The following is a 20,164-nucleotide window of genomic DNA, read 5'->3' on the forward strand; positions in this document are numbered from 1 at the left end:
TTTTTGTTTTGTTTTTATTGCATGAAGAGCCTTTCCAGGGTGTATTTCCTACTTTTGAACTGTTTGCAAAAAGTGGGTGAAAATAGATATGGCTGGCTTCTATTTTCCGGCCTACCAGAGTTTATATTCTCCCTTATTCTTGATTTCTTATCCCAAAATTTGATTTGATTTTAGTGCTTTCAAATTAACCACCACTTTTCAGAAATATAAACATCTCATGAATTGAGAGAAATGGGAGTGATTTAGTGAAGAGGCAGGGAGCCAGAAAGCGCTGCTTGCCAGTCTGTCTGCCCTGAGTGGTGCCTGGCTTCCTGGCCAGGGCAGAGATTCAAGGGAACTTGGGCCAAACCTCTCACTGTGCAGGGGGAGCAGGGTCTGTTGGGGCAGGCTGGGCCCAGGCCGCCCAGGTGGGTCACACCGAGGAGTGCTTGATGAAGTTTAATGACAGCTGGCGCCGGGCGCTAGGGCCGACCTTGCCCTGCCGTCCTCTCCAGGACAAGCATCCCTGAGGCCCGGGGGAGCCGAACCTGGGCAAGGCCCAGGCAGGATGCACAGGCAGGACCAGGACAGTCTCTGGGAAAGGTCTGCCCTTGATCCCTGGAAAGGCTGGTAGGACACACCGTCCCAAAGGAAGTGAGAAACTCATTTCCCAGCTTGCTCGGCTCCTTTGTCCTCCACAGTCCAGGGCAGGCAGAGTCTTCACCCTGGGGTGAGGCCTGGGGACAGGGAGGCTGGACCAGACCCAGGAGCCTATGGAGTCCACCTGTGGAGGGGAAGAGTGAGGGACACCAAGGGGCTTTGTGGGGCTCAGAATCCTTTTAGGCCAAGGCCACCGAGAAGCAGGAAGGGATTGTTCCTTGTGTGCTGTGGGGAGTGGGCCCAGAGCAGGAAGGCGCATCCCTGCCCTGCACTGTCACACAGAGGCCCGGGATCTGTAGGTGGGATTAGGGAAGGCCTGCTTCCTTGTGCCCAGGGGCCCACGAGGGCAGAAGTAGGTCCAGGGGTGACCTGAGGTCATGGAACAGAGTGGTTAAGGCTACACAGAGCTGGTCCTGTCCTGGTGCTGACCCTGGCTGGGTGACTTTGGGCAGATTACTTAATCTTTCTGAACGTGTTTGCTCATCCACGAAATGGGCCTCGCATTAGTGCCTGTGCCACACAACGATGGTGAGATGATCTGTGTAAATGTGAGTGGCGGGCACTACCGTCAGTAATAACGGTGACAATAAGACTGTTTATAGAGGGCGGGATGTAGGGAGTGCTCTTTGGCTCAGTAAAATGTGAGGAGTGACCTCACAGAGTGTGTGGTGGAAGGGAGGCGTCCATGCAAAAGAAGAGCCCCTGCTGGTCTTGTCCTTGGGGCGGGAAGCCTCAGAGGGACAGGCAGGAGGCCCTTGGGGTCCGTGGGGCATTGTGGCAGCTCACAGCTCAGCCCTTCACCCTGCAGGTCATTCTGGAACTCGTTCCACTGAGGAGGCCATGTGGAGTGAGGCAGGGAGTGGCAGGTTTGGAGGGGACCCTTTGTGTGGTTGGTTAACGAAGTCCCAGAACAGAGGAGGGCCTGGGCGAGGCGTCCAGCATGGGCCCCAGAGGTTTGGGGGAGCCTTCTGCCTTCTGGTCTGGAGGGTTCTTCTTGTCAGCCTGCTTCAGAGAGGGCTGAGGCCAGACACCTCAGGCCACCTGCCTGGGCTGACTCTGGGTGGGCCTGGGCAGGGAGGGTCTCTGGCTTTGCCTGTTCCGGGAGCAGGAACGGCCCCCAACCCCCCGTTCAGACAGCGGTGCAGGAGGGCATGGTGGGGGCCTGGCCCAGAGCCTCTTCAGAAGCCCTCATGGCCACAGGCTGCAGCAGTTGGCGTGTGCCCTGGAGACCACCTGCTGACCCTTCTGTCCTCCAGCCCTGGTGTACCCTGAAGACAGGCTTCCCTCGGGAGGTTCTGCAGGTGGCAGAGGCCCTGTATTGTCCCTTATGCCTCCACATGGTGGCCCAGGGGGCCCTCTACGTAGTCTGCCCTTCCGTCCTAGGTGGGCTGCGTTGGAAGCCCCACCAACTTCTCCCATCTTTCCCTGCATTTGTCCCCCTCCTCTGGCTATGGATGTCTAGTGGCTGCCGATCCCAGGGTGACTATGTGACTCAACCTGGACCCCACAGCCCTCCCTTGGAATTTGCTTATGGGACCGTGAGGGGAGGGTCTCGTCTCTGGTGGCAGAAGGTAACGTGTCTGCAAGCAAATCTCTACCTGCCTGAGAGGATGGAGCTGACGCGGGGCAGCCCAGGGCATCTGGTTCCTTTACTTCAGTCCCTGTCCCTGCTGGGGTTTGTCATGGGGCCTACACATTCCCCTTTGGGCCAGAGGGGTTCGAGTTGGATTTTTATTTCTTGCAACCTGGTGCGTACCCATCCTCCAGGACTCCTCTGGGACATCTGGTCCCACCCCACCATAGCACTGGGCAGGACACTTGGTCACTCAGAGAGCAACTCCTAGCCAAAGGCTGCTTCTTCCTCCCTGCCCAGGGCACAGAGTGGTACAAAGTCAAAGTGCTTTGAGTGAATGAAAACGTGCTCGGTGTCAGGCTCGATGCTGACGTTTTAACAGGCACCGGGACCTTTGCACGCCACTGCTTGTCATCTGATCAGATGGTTCCTGGGGAAGCTGCAAACTCATTACAATAATGCTGCCCTTTTCCCTGGAAGATCCTCGGCCTCCTGATGGGGACTGTGATGAGCTCTGGAAGGCTGCCTTCTTGGTTCTGACCCAGAAGCGTGTTTTCATTTTCATCCACTCGTGTGAGAGGGTGTTTAAAAGCTGGGCTGTTGCTGGGGTGGGTGTTCAGTGGACTGGGAGGGACTCCCTGATGCAGCTCCACAACAGGCTGAGCTGGAGAAACGGGTGCAATCAAGTTGCCTAAAGTGGCTGCTTTAAAAAGGGAGTTCAGAGCCAGGTGCGGTGGTGCACACCTGTAGTCCAGCTGGGAGGCCGAGATGGGAGGACGAGGAGGTCAAGGCCAGCCTTGGCAACATGGCAAGCTCCCCCATCTCCACAAAACAAAGCAAAGCAAAGCAAAGCAAGAAGCAGAAAGAAAAAGAAATGCAAATGGCCAGGGTCCAGTTGACTTATGGAAATGGACATGCCCCATGCCCCGAATGCTGTACTCACTCAGTGGATGTTTGTTGAATGAGTGAACAGTTCCCACACGTATTTATTTATTAACACCTAATCTTTTCCACGCACTGTGGTAGGTGGGCTGGTCTTACACAGTCGAGGTGTGTGTGTGCTCCTGTCTCCGCCTTTGCAGGCAAACACACATATGTTAACGCACGTCTATTTCTATGTTTTATTGGCCCCTTTGATTATTGCCTTCCTTGGTGGCTAATATCACATTTGCCTGGCTTGGCCAAGATGATGTTTTTATTTCCAGAGCTGACCCCTGTTTTTTTTTTTTTAAGGGAATATTTTGAAGCGTGCAAAAAATTAGATGGAAAACAGAATGTGTGGTCTTGTGTGAAATCATTTCTCATGGGGGAGCATTAGCTGCCCCCTGCCCTGGCGTAAGTGCACACGTGCTTTACGTCTGAAACAGGGGCCCTTTACTCTGGAGTGGGGGTCACCGCCCACCGTAGGGGCGACCTGCCTTTGTTGCTAGGATTTCCCACTCTGCTCACTGGTAAGGCCAAATCCACGTGATGTCTTTTGATTGGGACGTGGCCCTTGGTGTGTGAGCTCATCCCTTGTGACTTTCACGCTTCTGCCACTTTTAGAGCCACGGACCCTTGGTTCAAATAAAATTTTATCAGAGTCCTTCACAGTCAACGTGGCTCTACTTTGCTCCAGGTAGGGATGGCCCCACCCGCTCCGCTTCCCACCCACTCCCTCCGCTTCCCTGACGTCCGACGTCCTGGATCCCAGGTCAGGAGGCCTGCCAAAGGCCACCCGTTGGCACTGATGGACGCCCGCCCGTCTTGGGCCGTGTCTTCACATCTCTTCTCTTTCTTCCCTCCTGCTGGCCGCACCCCTGCCAGGCGGGCCTCATCCGCACAGACAGCTCCGACTACTTCATCGAGCCTCTGGAGCGAGGGCAGCAGGAGACGGAGGCCAGCGGGAGGACCCATGTGGTGTACCGCCGGGAAGCCGTCCAGCGGGAGTGGGCAGAGCCTCACGGGGACCTTCACAATGAAGGTAGGATGTGGGCAGGGCCCCAAACGCCACCCTGTCTGCACTTCTGGGGTAACTTCTGCCTCCATCTCTCAGTGCCCAGCCACAGTTTTCTCACCTATAAAATGAGCCTGGGCCACACAGACCTGCAGTCCCAGTGGGAAACCGCAGTGGGATGGAGGAGCCTCTCCGACTGCCTGGAATGGGGGCCCCGGGAGCCACTCAGGTCCTGAACTCTGATCCTGGGTCCTCTAGACTCGCTGAGGGGCTGGCCTTCCTCCCCAGGGCTATCTCTGAACCAGGCGGGAGGTGGCGTGGCTCCCCTAACACTGATTCCACCCTGTAGAAGCCGCAGGAAGGAAGCTCTCAAGGAGCTTGGGGAAGCTGCCTGATGTCAGGCCATTGAGATCAGCTTAGCCTCCAGTGGCCCATTTCAAACTCCTGCCTCCAACTCTCTACGCTGTGACCTTTGTCAAGTTCCTGAATGTCTCTGAGCCTCGTTTTCCTAACCAGGGAAGTGGGGACGGTCGGTGTCTACCTGCTAGATATTATTTGTATTGATGAGAGTGACTATAGAAATCCCAGCACGGACATGGCATACAGTAGGTGCTTGATAAATGGTAGCACTCATGCTTGTTCCCGGGGGTAACTACTGGCGTGTCAGGGTGGGCACCCCTGCATCCTGGTGGCCAACAGGGGCCTGCACACGGGCAGCACTCAGGACCCAGGCATGGCTGAGTGAATGAGACCAAGCGTGACGGGTGCTCGTCCCGGGCGCGCAGCCAACTTCAGGTCACACTCAGCTTTCTCGTGAAGCCCCTTTGGCCAAGAGTTGGTGACGAGACCTGGGTGGAATCTGGTCCTGGGAGGGCCACACCCTCACGCCTGGGCCGTGAAGGAAAGCCTGAAAACCAGCTGTCCCCACACGCAGTGCCTCCCTTGAAGCCCCAGCTGCTCCCTGAGTGTCACTCAGAAGAGGAACCGCAGAGGGTTCTGCAGGCCTGGGGTGGGCGAGCTCCGAGGACTGGCATGGAGCTCAGGAGGCAGCTGGCGGTGGGCACTGTCCCCACCATGGCTGGGAAGGGCCATACATCTCCCTTGGATTTTATTCGAGGCCAATTTTGAATCAATAGACCATAAATCCTCCCTCTGGGGAGAGGCCTGAGGGAAGTCCAGCCCCACTGCTGGGAACCGGAGCGAAACTCCTCATCTGCCCACGGGCCTGGCGGTGGGCGGCCAAAGTGCTGAGCTCCAGCGTCGGAGTCCAGGTGCAGGGAAACGGGGATGTGTCTCTTTAACACCTCAGGCTGAAACTCACGTGGGCAGCCCACCTGTGGCCCTTCCTCAGAAACACAGGGGACAATAGAGGACTTTCTTGCACACCTGTGACCTGATTTGAGAGCAGCAATGGGCGTGCACCCTGCATGTGGGGACATGTGCCTGGGCCTGCCTTTCTCCATGTCCCCTGCTGGAGGGAGAGGAAAGGCTTCCTCCGGCTCTGGGTCTGCTTCTCAGCCTGCAGGGAAGAAAATGGCCCAGAGCAGGTCAGCAGCCAGCCCTTGCCTCAGCCTGGGCAGCCCCATCTCTGCCTGTCCCCCTCCTATCAGGTGCCCCTCCCCTAGTCCACCAGGCCCTGGAGAGCTGCCTGCTCCTTCCCCATGCAGGCCGGGAGGTCGCGGAGGACACATGCTCAGGCTCCATGGTCCCGTCATTCTGTGGCTCCTCTCCCCCTGCTGGGGAGCGGGAGGGGAGGCTCAGGGCTCCACTGGACAGGCTTGCTAGCTTAGCTGAGTCCCTGGGGGCTTCCTGCCTCCTGGGCCCCAACTTTAAAGGGGTCTTACGTATGCCCATGAACTGGGGGGCACAGGGCACTATTCCTCTTGCACTCAGGTTATGGCCTAGGCTGCTGCTTCTCTCTCTCTCTCTCTCTCTCACACACACACCACACACACACACACACACACACACAGATGAACTTGTACACACACACTTACACCTACCTCCATGTACACACTGTGTATACCCATTTAACCCCACACTTGCACACACACACACACGTGTTGCACTAGCACACCCACACACTCTCATACCTGCACGCACTAGTGCCTGCACATGCTAACACTCCCCTCTTCAGACTCACGTGCTCTCACACGTCTTTGATAGGCCCCAGAGTAGAGGTAGGCAGTGCTCCCCTGGAGGGCTCAGTGAGAAATCCAGACCCTCCTGAGTCCAGAGTTGGGAGTTCGCTTGGCTGGGCCTCTAGGTGCATAGCTCCTCACTCAGACCCCCGGGACTGCCTGAGGACCCTGCCTTGACCTTGCAGCTGTGCCCTGGACACCCCCTGATCCCAACAGTCTTCCCATCTTCAAGCCGGGCCTGTTCTGTAACCCCGGTGGGGAACTGGGCATGATCAGGGCGTGCAGTCTTGTGGCCCAGGCTCTGGCCCTGCCGCAGGCCTGCTGCCACCATTTGTTTATTTATCTGGGGCCCTGGGGATTGAACCCAGGAACCCAGGGGTGCCCTGGCATGGAGCTACATCCCCAGCTCTTCTTGTTTGTTCATTTTGAGAGAGTCTTGCTGGGTTGCTGAGGCTGGTCTGGAACTTGCAATCCCTCTGCCTTAACCTCCCGAGTAGCTGGGATTACAGGCAGGTCCACTGTGCCCAACTCACTGCTGCTTCTTAAAAATTAAATCACAATTCACTATTTTAACTATCTTAAAGATTCAGTTCATTTTCCCCTGTATTCACAATGTTGTTGGCCATCACCCTCTCTGATTCCAGAACATCTCCATCACCCCATAAAAATCCCCTTTTAGTAGTCCCTTCTGTTCCTCCCCCTCCAGCTCCTGGCAACTTTCTATCTCTGTGGACCTCCTGTTCAGGATGTTCCTGCAAATGGAATCATGTAACCTGTGGCCCGTGGTGACTGGCTTCTTTTATTTAGCATGTTTTCAAGGTCCTTCTCCCTTCTGGTGGGCATTAACTCTTCACTCATTTTTATGACCGAGTGATATTCCATTATATGAATACACCACCTTTCATTTGCCCATTCGTCAGCACAGTTGGATGGCTTCCACGCTCGGCTTTTAGGACGGTGCTTCTCGGAGTGTCTGTGTGCAAGTTTTATGTGAACATATGCTTTCGGTTCTCCTGGGTCTGTACCTAGGAGTGCAATTAATGGGTCATATGGTAAGTCTAGGTTCAAATTTTTGGGGGACGGCCAATCGTTCTTGCAAAGCAACTGCACCACTTTATATTCACTTGGGGCATCTTGGGTGGGCTCATTGGAGCCTCCCAGGTCTGGTGGGCCCCTGGTGTGGCCCTGAGGGCCGGATGGAGGAGGGACACATAGAAGAATGTGGGTGGGACATTTCTAGCATCTATGGCTGATGTCAGCTCCCTTTCCCTTTAATTCCCCACGTGACTGCTGGGAGGGAAGTCTGGGTGGGCCTTGGTACGGCTGGTAATGGAGGAGGGAGAGACATAGGTGTACATCTGGGCTCTTGCCTTTAACTTGCTGTGTGACTGAGGGTGAATCAGGTAACTTCTCTGAGCCTCTGTTGGACAGACCTGGAGGGTCCCAAGGATCAAGTCCAGTATTTCACTTGCAGCATTGAAATTTCCAGACTCTGCTCACATCGTGAGGTGGCCGTTATTTCTCCCCACTCCCCGGAGAGTGTACTTGCCCCTTGTCCTCCCTTCTTAGGGGCTTTCCCTCTTTTTTCCTAGCAATGTGTGTGTGTGTGTGTGTGTGTGTGTGTGTGTGTGTGTGTGAGCTGATGCACTCACTGGTGGGCATAGCCATCAGGAGCCGTCACACTCAATTTTTGGATCCGGGATGCTCGACTGGCAAAGGCTAGACAAATATTCCAAAATCTGAAAAACTCTGGTCCCAAGCCTTCCAGTAAGGGATCATCACCTGGTTTATTGTTCTCGTCTGACTTCTCAGCCACCTCCCCTAGGCCGTGGACTTAAAGGCAGGGCCCCCCCACTCATCACCCACCCCCATCCATCCATCTAGTGAGGGTGGGGCCCTCCTGCAGACTCACCTTGGTGCCTGCTGGGAGGGTAGTGGTGACATGGTGACCTCCCTGCCCTGGCCCCCATCTGTTCTTAGGAATCAGTTCCACGAGCGGCACAGCTTCACTCTCTTCCCATCTCGTTCCAGCCTTCGGCCTGGGCCACCTCCCCAACCTGCTGGGCCTGGCGGGGGCCCGGCTGGGTGACGCGGAGCGGAAGCGGCGCCATGCCAAGCCCGGCAGCTACAGCATCGAGGTGCTGCTGGCGGTGGACGACTCGGTGGTTCGCTTCCACGGCAAGGAGCACGTGCAGAACTACGTGCTCACCCTCATGAACATCGTGAGTGTCCCTGTGCCCCGGGGAGGGCGGGCCGGGCCGTCCTGCTGGCCTCTCAGGCCTGCGGTTTCCCAGGGAGGATGTGGGGGAGTCGCTGCTCGCTCCCCAGCCAGAGGGCACCCCCTCCCAGCCATGTGCTGGGGCCCCCAGGCCATCAGCCAGGAGCCGGTGGACAGGAGGTTCTGGGCTTGGACCCTTCAGGACTTGGCCAAACATGCCTGCTCTGGAGTTGAAGGGACTTCCTCAGGTTCATCCCTTAAAAAAATGTCCAACTGCAGGCCGGGGCTGGGGCTCGGTGGTGGAGCGCTTGCCTAGCATGCGTGAGGCACTGGGTTCCGTCCCTAGAGTCACAGAAAAATAAAAAACAACTAAAATAAAGGTATAAAAAATGCTCAACTCCTACTGGGAGGCAGCAGAGAGCCGTCCATCTGTGGAGGGCTTCCGTCCCCAGGCAGGCTGTGACGTTCACAGGGACCCGCCAGGAAGGAGGGGGAGGCCGGCGGCAGATGGGTGGTGAGACCCTTGCCCTGTCCAAAGGGGGCGGCTGCTGCTCAGTGCCACTCTGGTCCCAGCCCTTTCCAATAAGGGCTCCTCACCCTGCTTATTGTTACCATCTGATTGCTTCTTTGTCACTTCTGTCCTGCAGATGGGGGGCTCTGGTCACAGAAAGGCCAAGTTTTCAAGAAAAGCTAAAAATGTATTTTTTTAAAGGTATTTAAAAAAAGTTGTAATGGAAAGTTTACATCCATGTCTCTAACTGAAAATTTCCAACCTTTAAGTTTTAAAATAAAAAAACCACTGTGAATGCCAAACAGAACACCTCTCCGCGCCCCCTCGGCCTGCAGGCTGCGGAGCAGGGAGCAGGGAGCAGGGAGCAAGGAGGGTCTCGGCGTTGGCGGTCGAGCTTGCGCTGCTTCTCTTCTGGGTGGGCGCCTTCATCTGGGGGCCTGTGGCCATGGCCCTGGGAAGGATGGGGACCAACCTGGTGAAGCCAGACCCCCAGGTGGAAACAGTCCCAGGCAGGGCCCCGTGCTGTGGAGGGTGCAGGACCTCGGCCCTGCTGAACGAGCCCTGGTGCAGAAGCACCAGCCGCAGCCTCTGCCCCTGCGCTTTTAGAGCAGCGTCAGCGGACTTACTACAGGAGGTTTCGGGGCACATTAAATGCTGTTCATGGTGCTTAGCGTGGCCCCTCATGTAGCAGCTCTCTGTAAGTGGCTGTTGATAATGGTGTGACTTCAGGGACATGAGTGGGAAGGGACGACTGAGGAGCATCACCAACTCCACGGTCATACCAGGCCTCCTGGAAACATCTGGAGGTAATAAAACCGCGGGGTGCTGCTGCTGCTGCCTGTGGTCCATAACTTGACTGCACCTTAGGCGAGTTGGCTTCTGGGAGAGTAGCCCCTAATTACCTGTGTGACCTTGAGCAAGGGGACCTGCCTCACTTAGGATTCTGAAGGTTGCAAGTGGTGAAAAGTCAACTAGATCTGTTGGAGCTGGCTGAAGAGTTATTGGAAGTGGAGGCTCCCAGGGACTCTGTTTGTGTGTCTTTGTCTCTCTGTGACATCCTCATTCTCTCTGAGCAACGTTTCTACAAGACAGATTCTGGCCACTAGCAGCAGCTTGAGCCCGACTCCTATCCCCATAGCTCCCTGGCCAGAGATGAAAGAAGATTCTTCCCCAGTTCCCAGGCGAAAATTCCCAGCAGGACTCTGGTCTGACTTGGGTCACGTGCCTGCTCTTTGACCCAAATGCTATTTGTCAGTGAAAGAGACAATTTTCCAGAGGCAGGGAGGGATTGGATTCAGACTCCTCAGTTAGTGCTGTTAACGTCAATCCCTTGACATCTCCACTTTCCATCGTGGTATCTGTTTTGGGGTTCATCATGCAGGTTAAATATGTGTACTTTTTTTTTGGTACCAGGGATTAAACCCAGGGGTGCTTAACCAATGAGCCACCTCCCCAGCCTTCTTTTGTATTTTATTTAGAGACAGGGTCTCACTGAGTTGCTTAGTGTCTCGTTTCTGCTGAGGCTGGTTTTGAACTCACGATCCTCCTGTCTCAGCCTCCAGAGCCTCTGGGATTACAGGCGTGCGCCACTGCTCTGTATATAGTTCTTGACGTTATACCCAGCTCATTGCAAGTGCTCTGGTGATGTTGCCCATCAGTATCGTTAGCTATTCTATTTGTCTTTGTGTCTTCTGTATAAGTTGCTCTTTGCTCGAGTCTCTGAAGGTGAGTCCCTCAAGGGGAGGTACTTCTGGAATCCCAGTGGCACCCAACATGGTATCTGAGACCTGGCAGGTGAGTGATAAATGTGGAAGTGAATAGTGTCCGAGAGGAGCAGGACATGGGAAAAGAAGGCAAATTTCTTTTTCCTTCGATTTAATTTCTTCCCCTCCCTTTCTCCTTTTCTCCCTTCCTTTTTTCCTTCTTCTCTCCCTCTCTCCGTCCCTCCATCCCCCGCCCCCTGCTTTTTCTTTCTCTCATGGTTCTGGGGATCAAACCCAGGACCTCACCCACTGAACCTCACCCCCAGCCCAAGGCAGCAGATGGCTGTCCCTAGCACTGGCATGGATCAAAGGGCGGGGCTTGACATCAGCTCCAGTGACAGGGGCCTGGGGAGGGGCAGGCCCCTGGAATTCTGGCCCTGGACAACTCTGTGTGGACGCTTATCGCGTCTCCTCTGAGCCTGTGTCTGGATGCGCATGTTCGCATCCAGACACAGGCTCCCCACGGACGCCCCACGCCCTACAGATGGTGGGCCCAGCCCGGGACTGCATGGTGGAATCCCATTGGTGGGAGGCCAGCCTGAGAGCCAGATTGGGCCCTGCGTGGAGAACAGGAGAGGCCGTGAGAACAACCTAGGGTGCCTGAGAGGGTCCAGAGCCCAGGCCCTGGGATCCGGAGCTGGGGCCCAAGACCCCAGGGTGTGAGCTGGACCCTGTCTGGGCCCGAGAGCTCTTCCGTTTCTTAGAGGATAATTCCCCAAATAAGATTAAATCATGACTGTCCTACAGAAAGAAGAAATGTGTGCTTAAGGTTTTACTTAACCAACGAGAGAATCGGGCAGATGTTGTAAAAGAAAACCCAAGAGCAGAAACAACGATGGTGATTAGGAATTTTGAAGCAAATACGCAAATGAACCTCACTGTGTTTGGGGTCAGGGGAGGCAGACACCTCACCCCGACTGGCCAAGAAGGGATCTGTGCAGGGAGATGTGAGCTTTGCCTGGTGGCTCTTGGTCACCTGCAAAGCCCTCTGTGTGGAGTGGCTTCCTCAGAACCTGACTCAGAGGTGGGGGTGGCGTGGCGTGAGGTGGACCAGGCCTCGTTTCCACTGAAGCTCAAGTCCTCGTTCCCTGAGTTGGAGGCCGACTAGGTGTGAGGAGCCTGGCTTGCCGTCTGGATTCCATCTCGGGGCGGGGCCTAGAGAGTGCCAGGGCGGGAGGGAGCTCTTTCTTCCTCATCTTCCATGGAGAAGCCCTGGCTTGGCTTCCTCAGGGACTTGGCTGTTCTGGAGAGCTGGACTAGGCTTTCTGGGGCTCCACTCCCCGCCGGCCTCAGGCCTCATCTTGGTTGTCATCCATCCTGAGCCAGGTGCCTTGGTGCCTTGCTGCCTCAGTAGGCCCCCCCCGGCGGCTGGGCAGGGTGGGGTGGGTGTCAGGGGCTCTTGTGATTACCAGGGGGAGACTCAGCTCACACCATCTTCAGCAGAAGAGGGGCCTATTGGAAGGAAGCTGCTCACGTGCCCACAGTTCATGTAAGAGCTGCAGGACGTGCCAGCTCTGGGGACCGGGGGACTGCAGCCTCAGGCATCCTCTCCCCTCTCTGTTCTTGGTGGTGGGAACCAACGCTCTCTCTCGTGATGGAGATGCTCACACCTCCTGCTCCTCGGACTTAGAGGCTAAAGGGACCCTCTGGTCCTCTCAGGGCACATCATGGCCATCCCTGGACTCACTGCTATCAGGACAGGGTTGACTTGAACACACCAGGTCAGAGCCCAACCCTGCAGGTGGGAATGAGGTGGAGTCGGAGCCATTCCCAGGAAGCAAGCAGACAAAAGTAGAGCGTCTCTTGATTCAGTCACTCGTACCACCCCCCAGCACACTCAGATAGCTTGTGGAGCCCCGGCGCTTAGGGGTGGCATTGCCATGTGTCCCTGACAGTGGCCAGTGGATTGCTGCAGTAATCGTTAGAATGGTTTTCTGATAATCGGATTCTTGATAAGCCTGAACTCACTTATTCAAGTCTCCCAAGAACCTCATGAGGGTCTGCGTGTCCTCCTGTTCTTGTAGGAACTGGGCTGCCATGGGCTGTCTGCAACTCGGGGCTCCCGTGGGCCTGGGTTGGGGCTTCTGCTCTGTCCACCTAGAGCTCACCCTTCAGGGACCTCGGCCAGGTGGTGATGTCGTGGCTGACCAGGCATCGGGGGAGGCCTTAGGTTCAGCCCTGGAGGGCCTGCTCAGTGAGTGAAGGGTGGTCTCCATTTGGGGATCCATAACTAACTTAGTAGGGAGAGAAAGAGAGAGAGGAGAAGAGGCCCCCAGCAGGACAAATTGGCTTCTTTAGACCAGGCAAATGGATTTTTAGGACAGAGGAGATGGGGAGGTTGTGGTGACCTTGCTTATGCAGGCTCCAGGGGTCATTCTTTATGGCATGAGGCTCCCCAAGAGGATTTCTGGGGGCCTCACTTCCTAGAACTTGCTGCTGTTAGCCAGGCGGAAGGCTCTGAGGAGACTTCTTTCTGCCTCTACTGAATATCAAGCTTACAGTCACCTCTCTACCACTGAGGGGCTAGGTGGGTCCCCATAGTCCAGGCGCGGCCCCCAAGAAGTGCCCTTGGAGATGCATGGATCCTGGAAGGCCTTGACCCTGTGCTGGTCCCCAAGGTCTCTGCTTGCAGTGGGCTGTATCTGTGGGTTCTGGGCCACTGTGTGCCCTTAGCTGTACCCGCCCCTGGCCACCAGACCCATTGACTGCTCAGGTCTGAGCCCCTCTAGAGGCCCTGAGGGGCTCAGGTGACCTGGTGGGTAGAGGGGTTGTCCTCAGGGGCTATGGCAAAAGGTGAAACCCACCTTGGAGGCGTGGGGCTGAAGGCGGAGCTGCTAGGAAGGCCGTGGGGTGGACAGGAACTTGTTCTCCAGCCGGCGTTTGGGGGCTTCCCTTGGACAAGGGTGAAGGTCTTTGGATGGGTCACAAAAGGAGCTGTTTCTTTCCTCAGGCCAAAGAGCACTTTTGAAGATTGCTCAGACTAAACCACGAGGACTCAGAAGGATCGGAAGATCCTCAGATCTGGAGCTGTGGGGGGCTTGGATAGCCATGGGGAAGGGTGGGAGTCTCCTCTGTCAGTTCTCCAGGCTCATGGTGTGGAGGCCAGCCACCTGTCTGTCCTTCCCTGGGCCCCGCCTCTTGTCCCAGGAACTTCACTGGGAGGAGGGTAACCTGGCTCTATCCAGCTCTCTTGGCCCAATTATCATGTTCTGGCTTTTGACCCTTGACCTCTAGCTCATGACTCACAAGCTTGGCCAGGGAGCAGGGACAGCTTCCCCTAAAGACCGTGCCCTGAGGGCCTGCCCTGGAGACTGCTGTTTGGGTTGTCTGCCTGCAGGAGCAGGGTGCAGAGGAGAGCGGTGGTCTTCCCAGAGCTTCCAGAGGGCTGAAGGCCAGGCTGTGACTGCCCCTGAGAGTGAGGGAACACGGGGCCTGCGATAGGCTGAGCCTGTTGAGCAGCGCTTCCCATGGGCCCCTGATCTTCCAGGGAGAGGCTCAGGCCATCGAGATGGGCATGGCCTTGCAGATCTGCCACTGCCACCTGGCTAAGTGGGTGGTGTGGGGTTGTGGCTTCCCAGGCACAGGGGAGGGACAGCCAAACAGACTTCCCACCCCTGAAGGTGAGCCGATGGACAGCCGACAGCCTCTCCCTCCCAGGGGACCCCTAGCTCATCAGTGTGTGTGGGCTTTATTTGGCTGGAATGTGGTCAGCACCACTCCCCTTGGGACTTCACCAGGCCCATGGAAAGAGTGTCCCTTGGCTGGTGCCTGGCAGCTCCTGTCTGCCCATGACCATGTCTGATCCTGCTTTCGGGGGCCAGGGCTGGCTGGTAGGGTTGGAGAGGAGCTCTGGTTCCCGGGATGGACGGCCCCATTGTGCTGACCTGGAGGAGGGCTGAAGCTGTTGGCAAGGTGCTGGTGATCACTTGACCAGGCCTGGGCACTGCTGTTGTCAGGGGCAGCTCTGAGGACGTGCCAGCGCTGTCCTGCCCTCCTGTTTTCTTTTGCATTAACTTAGAGATGGGCTGTGAATATTCACAGCGGCGCATCCCTCCGTCCATGGGTGGACCTGTCTCTGTGCCTCAGTTTGCCCATTTTACTAGGTCACTTTCCTGAGGGCTTCTAGCAATTAGTGAGTGCCTGTTGACACAGACTTCAGTTGTAGAAGCTTTGGTCTGGCTGCAGATAACCCTCAATCTGGAATAATCAGGGAACCATCGAGGACAGTGCCTAAGGGGCTTAGAGGGGGTGTGGTTCCTGCAGACTTGGAGGGAGGAGGGTCCTCTGGAGGGGAGAGAGCCAAGCCAGCCTTGGGGGAGGCAGAGAATGACTGGGGTGAGAGTGCTTCCTTCTCCCTGACATGGACAGCGGGCAGGGCCTGGAGGCAGCCTGAGCTGCGTGGGACAGGTGGCCAAAGCAAGCAGAGAGCTTTGGAGGTTGGGCTGTGGAGGGACAGTGTGTGAGACAGCACAGGCTCAGGTGTCAAGAGCAGGAGGAAGAGTCCTGATGATGTCCCTTCTCTTGGGGAAGAGAGGGTAGCCAAGGCCAGTGGAGGCTGTGGTGGGCCAGTGGAGGGCCTGCTCCAGCCCGGTGTGGCCTGTGGAGCCCACGCTGACAGATGGAGTCCCCACTTGAGGCCTTATGTGGCCTCATCCTTTTTACCTCCTCTGAGGGTCGGGGAACTGACCAAGCCCTTGCTCAGAATGGGCACAGCTCATGAGTGACAGAGGCAGGCTTTGGGGGCCCATCTCTCTGAATCCAAAGATCATACCCCCTCTATTTTGTCGCCTTGCAGAGCTTGACCTCAAACAGCTCTCAGGATGGGGAGAAGGGAGACCCCAGCTCACAGCTGGGAGGTGGGAAGAGTGTGGTGTCTTTCTAGAAGGAGTGTCTGCCTATGATGGGTCCCCCTGGGGAGTCAGTTCCCAGAGCCTCTCCCCTGGGCAGGTTCCAGTTCCTGGATCCTGGCTGTGCCTGCCAGGTGCTACCAGGACCCTCTCCTTGCCCAGGGGTGCTGCCTTGGATGTGGGGATCCAGGGCCTGGAGCTGGAGCAGAGGGAAAAGGAGAGGAGAGACAAAGAGGCCCCCTCATCCTTCCTCACCCACATAGGCCGCAGCTGGATGCTGCCAGCCTGTTCTCCCGGGGACCCCTCTGGGCAGCCCACCTGTCTCTGCTCCCCGCCGGCCTCACCTGGCTGACAGTACAGTGGTGTTGGGGTCGGTTGCCTGGGAGACGTTGGCTGGTGCCTCTGCCAATCATAGGGAGCTACCAGCTCTGTGGATCTGCTGGGACCCACCCAGGTGCCCGCTCAGAAGAGCTCCACACCCCTCCTAGACCTAGGAGGTTCAGTGCCCATGGCTGTCGGACCAGGGTCTTGGTGGTCTCACCTATTAAGGTGGCATTTTTTTTTTTGGCATGTGACATGTGTCAAATATCATGATAAAAGCTGATTTGGAGTCCCCCAAACACTGCTTCTGTGCTGAGGGAGGGTACATGAGAAACCTTTTCCTTTGGGGTGCAGGTAAACCTGCAAAGGGCCTCCTTATCCCTGACATTGGCAGGATGCAGACTTCAAATCCTCCCCTCCCTGTTTTGGTTCTTTCTGTTTTTTTTTTTTTCTTCAAATACCTTCCACGGCCTTATTAGAGGCAAAAGCACATTCACTTGAAGGCAGTGTGGGGTTTTTCCCCCCTTTTTTGGCAGTGCTCAGAATCAAACTTGGGGCCTCTAGGGTGAGTGCTCTACTTCTGAGCCACACCCCAAACCCAAGGCACTGGTTCTTTTTTTTTTTCCTGTACCAGGAATTGAACCCAGAGGCGCTTAACCACTGAGCCACATCCCCAGCCCCTTTTTTATACTTTATTTAGAGACAGGATGTCACAGAGTAGCTTATCACCGTGCTAAGTTGCTGAGGCTGGCTTTGAATTCGAGATCCTCCTGCCTCAGCCTCCAGAGCCGCTAGGATTATGGGTGTGCACCACCATGCCTGGCTGGAGAGATTTTCATTGCTATTATTGTTGTTACAGCTGGAGGAGGGGATCTACTGGCATCTAGGGAGTAGAGGCCAGGAGTGCTGCTGAACTCCCTATGGTGGACAGGCAGCTCCCCGCTACCAACAATTATCAACCTTGTGGGTGGCGGCAAGTGGAGACCCCTGCCCTATGGTATTCACCGCAGTTGCTGTGTGCAGGTATTTACATCTTCAAAACAGTTGCTTATCCCAGAGAAAGGATGAGCTGCAGTTCTGTCACGAGAGACATTTAATAAGGAGTACTTCCAAGGGAAGCGAGCTTGATGGTCCACCAAGTGCTTCCCGGTCCTGGAGCCCACCTGTTGGAGGTGAGACTTCTGAGACTATTTCTGGGATGATCTAAAGGGCTCCCAAACTGGAAAGCAGAGTCTTAAACTAACAGAGCTTGTTGACTGAGCATGTGCTCTGGGTCAGCTCTTGCTCCAAATGATGACAGCCCTCACCTTCCGTCCTCCATCCTTAGAAAGGTGTGTTTCCCCCACACCCACAGGTGAGTGCCGCTGGGCTCAGGGAGGTGAGCTCCTACAGCTGTGGGGGGTGGCAGGGCTCAGGCGTCCAGGCCCCCAGGCTGCCTGTTTACACACAGGCCAGCTCCGCACAGAAAGGCTGCCGCATTTTACAAATAGGTTGTGGGGGATAAATGCCCAGCATTGTGGACTTGTAAAAGGAACTCTGTTGGGCTGGGTGGTTCCGTCCCTGTGCCTTCTGGAGCCACCCTGCCCAAACAGCCTGGGTGTGAGGTGGACTGAGCATTTGGCTCCCAGGGGAATGGGCCAGGCCAGCCTGTAGGCTCCAGGGAGTCCTGGAGACAGCCACACCTTTCAGAAGTGTGTTGGTTAGAAGGCAGCTGACGCTGTTCGCTGTAGTCCACACCAGCCCTTGGAAATACAGAGCCATGTCATGAACTTGGATGAGGGGACATGTATCAACAGAAACATCTCAGGTGACCCAGCACCCTCCTCCTGTGGCCACGAGAGCAACCGTATTCTCCAAGACCTCAATAGTGACCATGGGGACAGGGCTTGCCAATGCGTCACAACAGGGAGTGTGGTGCCTGGTGAGGTCTGTGCTCAGACCCAGGGGAAACCTGGCCCAGCCTGGCTACAGTGTGGCTCAGCCCAGGGGCCAGTGAGGGCAGGGGTCTCAGGCCACAGACAGCAGCATATTGCTGATGTTTATCCACACCACACACACACACAGAAACACACACACACACACACACATTCATACACACGTGTGACATGTATGCCTGAGCACATGAACATATCTACTTGTCCACACGGGAAAAACACCTTTGGTACCTGTGTATACCATACCAAATAAGAGGTGTGAACACAGACAGGTTCACGCGTGTGTGAACACATATTTAACACATTTCATCAACTGTAAGACACAGTTGTCAGATGCCGCATCATTTTATGCACCTAAGAAAGAAAAAAGTAAGCCGGGCACGGTAGCACATGCCTCCATTCCCAGCAACTCGGGAGATGAAGCCAGGAGGATCTCAAGTTCAAGGTCAGCCTGGGCAACTTAGCAAGTCCCTGTCTCAAAATTTAAAAAATTAAAAGCACTGAGAGTGTAGCTCAGTGGTAGAGCACCTCTGGGTTCAATCCCAAGTACTACAAAGAAAAAGAAAGAAAAATACGTGCTCCTAATTAAACTCTGCTCTCGTGCTTTACCATCCCCTAGCACGTTTCTATCCCCTCAGAGGAGCCTCAGCCTCCCAGGGACTCAGGGTTTTGTCCTGTTATTCTTGGGAGTGTGCAGCGGTGATGGCACGAGGAGCTCAGGGTTTCCGGTTCCTTCTGCACTTTGAGGCCCAGCCCTCCAGCTCCCTCTCAGCGAGCTGTTGGAGCGAGGGCTCCTCCCACAGCACAGTTGGCCGCCATCAGGAACAGGGCAGTGTGACTGCTCCACGGTCATCTCCGCGGGGGCCCACCTGGTCTCCCAGGGAGCTGTCCACGAGGTTTCCAGACGGCCACCAGGACTCGCATCCCTCCTCAGAGGCTGTGGTTGCTGTGCAAAGCCCCCAGACATGGGGAAGAGGTTCCGCCTTGCACAGGTGGTGACTGCCACATTGTAATGGCCACCTGTCACCCGTGATTGTAAAGGCAAGAAAAGAAAGGCGTCTGAGACCAGGTGACATGCAGGGTGTCTCTGGTACCCAGGGCATCTGCAAAGTCCTTGTGTCCTGTGGTCAGGAGGGTCAGGACACAGAGACAAAGGCCTGATCTAAGGGCCTGAACCTCAACGTTGCTGTCATCTTTGTAAGCCTGAAAAAGGGCAGGAGAGATCATTGTGGCCATCCACCTGCCTTCCAGCCATGCTTCCCCCATCTGTCCTGTTCTGAGGCAGCATGTGACCGGGGAAGGTGGGAGTCCAGCCCCTATGGGTCTGGGCTTGGCCTCTGACTGTGCTTGCTGACCTTCAGCAAGCTTCTCCATCACTTGGGGCCACTTGTTTTTCAGCATGAGAATAGAGACTAGGTACCGTTCTCCTTGGAGCCTGGGAAAGGTGGGGGGGGGCTCTAGAAATGGGGTGGGGGATGTACAGGAGGAGCTTGGAGTACTTTGTAGTGCCAGAAAGTCACAAAGACCCCCAAAGCCAAAAACCAAATGCACAAAAAGCCCCCAAACTTTGGAGCGCTTTAAAGGTACACAGGAGTCAATGGAAGGAGCCCCCCGTGGCCAGAACAGGGCAATTTGAACAACGAGAGAAATCATTGAGCATTAAATTATAACCCAAAGTACAAAACAGATATCCCTGAGTCCATGCTGGTAAGTAGACAAATCAGGGAGATGAGATCCTCTGTGCAGAGGGATTCTGGATAGTTCATGTAGCTTCCTCACTGGTGAGGAAGTGACGTTTAATCACTTACTCCTTTAATGTAGGCTGCGCACAGTGACTTTTTCCTAAAGAGTTCAGTATAGAAAGAGGGAAAGAGTAACTTTATAGCAAGGAAAACCTGACCAGCACTGTCATAGGCTGGTGACCATGGTCAAACCTCCACAAGGGTGTCATGCCACAGTCTGTAGCCTCGACCTGGTGTGAGGAGACAGTGCTTTACCTCGGAGATCGTCCGCTCCCAAGTCCAGAAGCCCAGTCTGACCATGAGAAGAACAGGCCCAAATTGAAGCAGAGTCCACGAAAGACCTGGCCAGTCCCCCACAAAACCACTAAGGCCGTCAGAAGCCAGGAAGGTCTAAGAAACCACCACAGAGGAGGAACAGACCCAGGCAACCTTCAGAGACAGATCACAAAATGCAGTGTCATGTCCTGAATGGGACCCCAGAGCAAAAAAGGACATTAGGCTGGGTGTGGTGGCACACACCTGTCATCCCAGTGACTCAG

The 20,164-nt window shown here is 55.6% G+C and overlaps 1 protein-coding gene across 1 annotated transcript in view; it reads left to right on the forward strand.

The window, feature by feature from the left end:
• The window catches only part of Adamts14 (ADAM metallopeptidase with thrombospondin type 1 motif 14), a 74,450-nt gene that overhangs the window by 18,244 nt on the left and 36,042 nt on the right, over positions 1-20,164 (forward strand). The window contains exons 2-3 of the mRNA XM_077798692.1: positions 4,019-4,175; positions 8,321-8,511. Of these exons, the coding sequence (XP_077654818.1) occupies positions 4,019-4,175; positions 8,321-8,511 (348 nt within the window). The remainder of the gene's footprint in view (positions 1-4,018; positions 4,176-8,320; positions 8,512-20,164) is intronic.

The sequence above is a fragment of the Urocitellus parryii genome, chromosome 5 (genome assembly GCF_045843805.1).
Source record: "Urocitellus parryii isolate mUroPar1 chromosome 5, mUroPar1.hap1, whole genome shotgun sequence".
NCBI lineage: Eukaryota > Metazoa > Chordata > Mammalia > Rodentia > Sciuridae > Urocitellus > Urocitellus parryii.